This window comes from Pteropus alecto, unplaced genomic scaffold, assembly GCF_000325575.1.
Source record: "Pteropus alecto unplaced genomic scaffold, ASM32557v1 scaffold61, whole genome shotgun sequence".
Taxonomy (NCBI): domain Eukaryota; kingdom Metazoa; phylum Chordata; class Mammalia; order Chiroptera; family Pteropodidae; genus Pteropus; species Pteropus alecto.
This window is the reverse complement of record NW_006434835.1, coordinates 1,360,759-1,367,686: the sequence shown is the minus strand read 5'-3', so window position 1 is coordinate 1,367,686 and position 6,928 is coordinate 1,360,759. Positions and strand designations below refer to the sequence as shown.

At 53.9% G+C, this 6,928-nt stretch overlaps 1 protein-coding gene across 1 annotated transcript; it reads left to right on the top strand.

Moving 5' to 3' along the window:
* Positions 1-1,469: 1,469 nt before the first annotated feature.
* On the top strand, positions 1,470-3,545 carry ADI1 (acireductone dioxygenase 1). Its single transcript, XM_025045793.1, has 3 exons — positions 1,470-1,617; positions 2,943-3,122; positions 3,247-3,545. Exons 1-3 carry the CDS (start codon positions 1,567-1,569, stop codon positions 3,364-3,366), a joined length of 351 nt encoding a protein of 116 aa, XP_024901561.1. The 5' UTR covers positions 1,470-1,566; the 3' UTR covers positions 3,367-3,545.
* The last annotated feature ends 3,383 nt before the right edge of the window (positions 3,546-6,928 follow it).

Below are 6,928 nucleotides of genomic sequence, written 5' to 3'. Positions count from 1 at the left end.
GGGCGCCCAGCCCCCTCCGCAGAGCCTCCGGGGGGCTCCTGCTCGGCCACCGCTGCCCCGCCCGGTCCGAAGTCCATTTACACCACGCAGGCCCCCTGCGGGCCAGGTTGAAATTCAGACTTCGGGTTTTGTGTAAATATTTAACACGGTATTTATTTATCCTGGACTAAGACTTCGAAACAGTGCAAAGGTTTATAATGTCTATTAAAATGAAAGATAAAAACGTAAAAGATAATGTTTATTATGGCAGGAAAATCAGTTTTGTTTTATAATAAAATCAATCTGTGTGCAGTCCAGATAAGCAGGTCACGTGACAGCACTCGAGGGAGCCACTGTGCGTTTGGGAGTAACAGTGAGATACTGCTCTGCTCTCAGATGTGTGCAAAGGATGAGCCTTACCTGTAAAAGGTGACCTTTGTGCTACCCCATCGGGTCCAACTCGGTCTCTTTTACCTTTGGTTCAGTCTGGATGACAAGGTTAAGGGCCATCAAAATTAAATTATGTCGACTCTGCGCACTTAGCATCCCGTGCCTTTTACATGCTTTGTTACTGAGACCGTTTGCAACCAGTGGGAAGCGATGGAGCATTTCCGTGCATCTGCTGTTAGTGACGTAGCAGAGTGATAGCTGCGTCACACACAACGCTAACCTCAGTGGTTTCGGCACGGAGCAGTGGCATGCACATCGTGCTTTGCCAGTTTGGGGAGTCCTCTCTGTAGTCTGGGTACCGGTGACTAGTACTTTGAGAGTCTGGAGTTGACCGTAAGTACCGGTGCTAGAGTAGGTTTTACTGCCATTTAAGGGGAAGTCTGCCAAAGTCACTGCCAGTGGACTTAAGTAGCGGTTCACACTCGTCCTGGCTGGGGCCCTAGGGCAGTGCTTCATAAAGAAGATGACATTGCATTGGACTTTAGAGAACAGATGGCATGTGATAGATGAACAGGGCAAGCCAGCGTCCTTGGTGTGGGACGCTGGCCAGACAAGGGGCGGGGAGGTGAAGCGTCAGTCATTTTTGAAGAGGGGCAGTGGACTAGGAAAGGCACCTGGGGCCAGATGGCTGAGGGGCCTCGTCCCAGCCTAATGAACTTGGGTTTTACCTGTAGGCACTGAGGGTGGCAGTCATTTTGGCCTCGAGAAACAGACTGACCAGAGAGGCCATAGAGAGATCAGACTGCAGAGGGGTGGCCGGCAGAGGAGCAGGACTGGAGGGAGGTGTGTCCTCGAATGGGCGTGTCGCAGAGAGTGCACCACCCAAGCTCATGGCAGTGGAACCAGGGACGTGAAGGGGACCCCTAGGGAGGCCTGCGGGGGGCAGGGCAGCAGAGTTAAACATGGCTGCGTTATCGGTAGCTGTCAGGGAGAGTGGGGAGGGAGGGGAAGGAAGGTTTAGGATTGAGAAAGGCCTGGGTGACGACTGTGGACATAAGCGTACTGGAGGCCCAGGGTCTCTGTCCCCTTGCGCTGATGTGACCTCCCGTTTGTCATTTAAACTTTTAGCTGGATCCTGACAAATATGAGAATGATCTAGAATTGGAAAAGATCCGGAGGGAGAGAAACTACTCCTGGATGGACATCATAACCATCTGCGAGGAGAAGCTGCCGGATTACGAGGAAAAGGCAAGGAGCTCCGCGTTCCCGTGAGGCTCGCGTGCTCGTGACGGGAGAGCTGCATTCTCCACCGGCGCACAGACTGTCTGTTTCCTGTGAATGTCTTCATTTGGGTTTATATCAGACTAATTCATATTCGAATATTTTTATTACAAATGTTAGGGGGCTAAAGACCTTCTGAAAGACACAAAAGTAGATCTGAACAAATGGAAGGCGTTGGTCGAGATGACGAGTGCCTTCCTCAGATCTTCATGTGGCCTCTGACCTTCTAGTGTGATCAGTGTGGCTGCGTGTGCGTGATCCGCGTGACCGCTGTGTGCAGTGTGATCACGTGATTACATGCATGACCGGTGTGACTGCTGTGTGCATTGCCTTTGTGATTGTGTGTGTGATCAATGTGACTTCCATGTGCAGTGTGATCACGTGATTGTGTGATCTTTGTGACTGCTGTGTACAGTGCGATCACGTGATCGTGCATGTGATCTGCGTGACTGCCGTGTGCAGTGATCGTGATTGTGCATGTGATCTGTGTGACTGCCGTGTGCAGTGATCGTGATTGTGTGTGATCTGCATGACTTCCGTGTACAGTGATCATGTAATTGTGTGTGCATGTGATCTGCATGACTGCTGTGTACAGTGCGACCACCTGATTGTGTCATCTGCGTGACTGCCGTGTGCAGTGATCATGTGATTGTGTGTACGTGTGATCTGCGATTGCCATGTGCAGTGTGATCAGCGTGACTGCCATGTGTGGTGGGTTATGAGCAAGACTGGGCTATCTGCACATCCAAGCTGTGTGATGTTGGGGCGATGACCTCGCCTCCCTAAGCTGATCTGTCAGATGTCATGAAAGAGCTCCCAAATGAGTTATTACACGTAAACTATTTAGAACGTTTCCTGGAACGTGGTAGGGGCCATGTAAGTATCATCTCTTTCTTTTTCTGCTAGTACATTGACAGATTTCGCAAGACTGGGCTATCTGCACATCCAAGCTGTGTGATGTTGGGGCGATGACCTCGCCTCCCTAAGCTGATCTGTCAGATGTCATGAAAGAGCTCCCAAATGAGTTATTACACGTAAACTATTTAGAACGTTTCCTGGAACGTGGTAGGGGCCATGTAAGTATCATCTCTTTCTTCTTCTGCTAGTACATTGACAGATTTCTTAAAATATTCTGGCTCCCGCCCTTTATACTTATTATACTGCTTCCTCTTTTTGAGGGGGTGATCTGCATCCACCTCAGCTCTGATCTTTGACGTCTGGGCCAGAGGTGGGGTCTGTGTCAGTTCCCTTCCCTTGTCTCCAGCTGACTCAGACTTTCCCTCCTGCTCCAGATCAAAATGTTTTACGAGGAACATCTGCACTTGGACGATGAGATCCGCTACGTGCTGGATGGCAGCGGGTACTTCGACGTGAGAGATGACGAGGACAGGTGGATTCGCATCTTCGTAGAGAAGGGGGACCTGATCACTCTGCCCGCAGGGATCTACCACCGCTTCACGGTGGACGAGCAGGTGGGCCGCGGCGATGTTTGCCTGCTGTGTGCACACGTGTCCAGAGGACTGGACGTGAGAAGCGAAGCAGAAAGCGCTGTCGCGATCGCCATGTTAATGCGATGCCGGTGTGTCTGTTTTCTAGAACTACGTGAAGGCCATGCGGCTGTTTGTGGGACAACCAGTGTGGACGGCGTACAACCGGCCAGCTGACCATCTCGAGGCTCGGAAGCAGTACTTGACGTTTCTGGCGCAGTCGGCCTAGCGGTGCTCCTGGGGCCCCTTCACCCGTGACGGTCCCAGGCACGAGGACGTCAGAAAATCTGTCCTGTTGTCCTTACTTTTATGTTGTAGATTCGAGGCTGGGTGAACTTCGCTTTGCAAAATTATTTGATCAGAATATGTTTTAATGAAAGGAGCTAGAAAACCGAGTGTCATGTGGAAGCAGCTGTGGATAGAGGCATTCTTCTTCCGATTCAAGGTCGCTGTCTGGTGGCCGTGTCAGCCCACGCCTCCCACGCGGCCTGGGTGGGTGTCACTCCCAGGGTAACAGCTCAGCTGCCCCATGCGGCCCGATTCCGTGGCTTTCAGCGGATTCAGTCAGCGCCACGGCCAGTGTGAGCAGGTGTAGGCGTGGGTGACAGGACTGGCCAGTACAACACACTTTTCTCCCAGAACGTGGTGGGGAGCGGAGCGGGAGGGGCGGGATTGCACATTAGGGGGACACTCACGGTTGCTTATGCCACTTTCTTGTTCAAAATAAAGTAGCTGCCTTAATTTTATGCTCATGGCTTGGAGTCCCTTACATTTCAGTACGTGGAGGGAAAAATCACTTTGTTTAGGTCCTTTGTGTGACCGTTTGTGTACATATTAATTTACAGTTTGTCTGTTAGTCTTTGTTCAGTGTGAGATTTTCTAGGTTAAACTCATTACTAAATATCCCGTTACAATCAAACTTCTGAATCTTAACAAGAAAACGGTACATTATTTTCTTACTCAATAATTCTGAGATGCAGTGATGCCTAATTTGTCCTAATCATAGAAAAACCTCAAATCAACACCATGTTTTGAAGGGCATGCCATTTTAAGTATTTTTTTAAAACTGATCAAAAGTCTTTGCGTTAAAATTTATCTTTTGAACCTCATGTTGGTCTTGGGAACACATATCCACTGCACCAAAGAAACTCAAGCTTCAGACATTTTATAAACGGAATTTTAGGGCTCACGTGTGTAGGTGGCAGAGGACTCGGTCCAGTGAAATGACCAGATTTAAAAAGTGAAAGGTAGTGGTTGAAAACTACCCATTCTTTGACAATCTTCTCACAGAACATGGAGCCCAGTTCTCTCTCCCCTTGAGTGTAGGCTGGACTTGGTGACTCATTTCTAACGGGCAAATGCGGCAGAAGTGGCCTTGTGACAGCTGTCACCAAGTCATAAAGGTCCGTGATTCCTGCTTGCTCTCCGGGGTCTGTCCTGTCATCATCTGACCTAATCACGTCAACAGCAGCGCACTGGGGTGTGGGGCTGCACCATGCAATTCTGAGGACACATTCAGTCTCCCGCACAGACAGCAGCCGCGGAGGGCTCTCCTTGGGAAAACCGAGCTGTGAGACCTTTCTGGGGCGGGAGAACCCCTGCCTCCGCCCCCTCTCCCGGGGCCTCCCCCAGGCTCCTCCCTTCTGCGGCTGGGGGAGGGGACCCCTGCTCATCAGAAGCAGGGGCAAGGCTCGCCCTGGCGTGTGCCGCTCACACCCACCGATGCGGAATCCAGCGCCCTCGGCCCTGCCCACAGAGGGGAGGACGTTGCAGTGGTTGTGTGCGTGTGTCCGCGCCCGGGCGCCGGGGTCCCGGACCAGGGTGCTGGAAACGCCCCGTCTGTCGTCCCTCCTGCCCCTCGGCTTGGCTGGGCCCTGAGGAGGGCGGAGGAAGGGCCTGGGCGAGGCGTTGGGGGGCTAGGTGCACCCCGGGCTGGATGCGAGGCTGGGGGCGGGGCAGGGCGTCCGGAGAGCTCGCCGCCCCGCCCCCTCCAGCCCCGCCCCCCGCTGTAGGAGGGGCCCTCAGCGCACCGTCCCCCGGGGCAGGAGCCCTGTTTGAACCTGTTTTCTGTTCTGTTTCTTGCCTTAGGAAGTTATTTGACAAAGCACCCACCCTCTTAACTGCGGTGGGGTCGGGGCACTGGGGGCCATCGGGCAGGACACCGCCGTCGGGGTCGCAGGGTCCGGGACGTGAGCGCGAGGACGTGGCCCTGGGACCCGCTCAGACGTCCTGGGGAGAAGTGTGCTTCTTCAGGTTTTGTCAGTATATTTCGACGTCTTTTATTTTCTGTTAAAAAAGCTTTATTTTGCACAGACTGTTTACAAAATCCCTTGTTCTGAAACCCAAGCCGAATCTCGCGTGGGTGACACAGCAGCCTGGTGAGGGTCGACTCCACGACCCTGTCCCCTCGGGCCTGCTCCGCCGTCACCCCGCTACTGGCCTCCGTCGCCGGCGGGGACGCCTGTCCCGGGACGCAGTGCGCATGCTCGCGGGTTCTCCCGGGCGTGACGCCCGGTCTGCGTGGGGAGGGGGCCCTCAGGGCAGCGTGGCCGGTGGCAGGCTGCTGTGGCCCCTCGGTGGCAAGGGCTCCTCGGCTTTGCAGGTTTATAAACCTCGGAACGCGTAACATTTTTATTTGAACGGTACTTGTGTCCCCTTAAAAAACGCAGGGAACATGCTTAAGTCGCATTTATGGAATAGATGACAAATATGAGAAGTCTGAGTCTGGCTGCTTTCCCCGTAAAATTCAGGAGAAAAATGAGAAAGAGAGGTAGCTCCTAAATGGGCGAGTGACACTTTTATTACCAGTGATTATAATAATGGTTGATCAGAATGGATATCACGGCCTTTTAACACGCAGATCTTTGCAGACGCCCGCTGTTCCGGGCACAGAAACGGCCACCTTGGCTGGGCGTCCTTGGGTGTCGAGCTCCCTGGAGCGTGTCGTCAGGGGCACCCGGGGTTTGCTCCGCGCCGGTCGGGCAGCGGCGCCCGGGCGGGGCAGCAATTGCTGTCGGTTTGTTGAAGAGGCGCTTACTGAGCATGCGCGGGCCGCGGGCGCACAGGAAGGTGGAAAGCGCTGGGCCCGCCCTTCAGAGGCTCCGCCCCGTGGGAGACCCATACCTCCGGGGGTACCCTACAGAGGACGCACGCAGCCCCGCAGCGACACCAGCCCAGAGCCGCCCGTTCTAGGGTACAGTCGGAGCCGCAGTCTCAGGACTGCAAGAAATGTCCATTCTATTTCTTTAGATTGAATTAAATCCATTTTTAGCCTCTTCTCTCTGAACTTGGTCGCTATTGGCCTCCCTCACCTGCACAGGATGAGATCAGAATCCCAGGCCCCGGGTGTGGTCTGCAGAATGTCAAGTCGCTCAGTGGCCAGGACATGTGACCATGCAGTGCCTCAGGCCAGAAATCCTGGTGGCCCGGCTCCTGTCGTCCCAGGCAGTTTTCGGGACCGGCTCATCCATGACCCCAGCTGCTTCCTGGTCAAAGCAGGAGCTGTGGCTGTGGGCTGTGTGAGGCCCGCGGATGGGGCCAGCGCCCCTCAGGTCCCGCCTGGCTGGGCACGAGCTCTTTGCTGGTTAGCTGCCCACCCCGCTTGACTCCAGGACAGGCTTTTAGGGGCTGTTCAATTTAAATTTTAAGACAAAGGAGAACTGAGAACCAACCAGATACCACGGTCATCCCAGACATCACGGCCACTCAGAGCCGTTCCCTGCTTCCACCTTCAAGGACTTGCCAAGAAGCCGAGGGGGGAGGTGATAGTGTCCACGGCCTTGTGGGCCCCA

Coding starts and splice junctions, on each gene's coding strand:
- ADI1 (XM_025045793.1), top strand. CDS start 1,567: ATGGACATCATAACCATCTGCGAGGAGAAGCTGCCGGATTACGAGGAA. Junction 1,618..2,942: donor TGCCGGATTACGAGGAAAAG/GCAAGGAGCTCC, acceptor CTCCTGCTCCAG/ATCAAAATGTTTTACGAGGA. Junction 3,123..3,246: donor GCTTCACGGTGGACGAGCAG/GTGGGCCGCGGC, acceptor TCTGTTTTCTAG/AACTACGTGAAGGCCATGCG.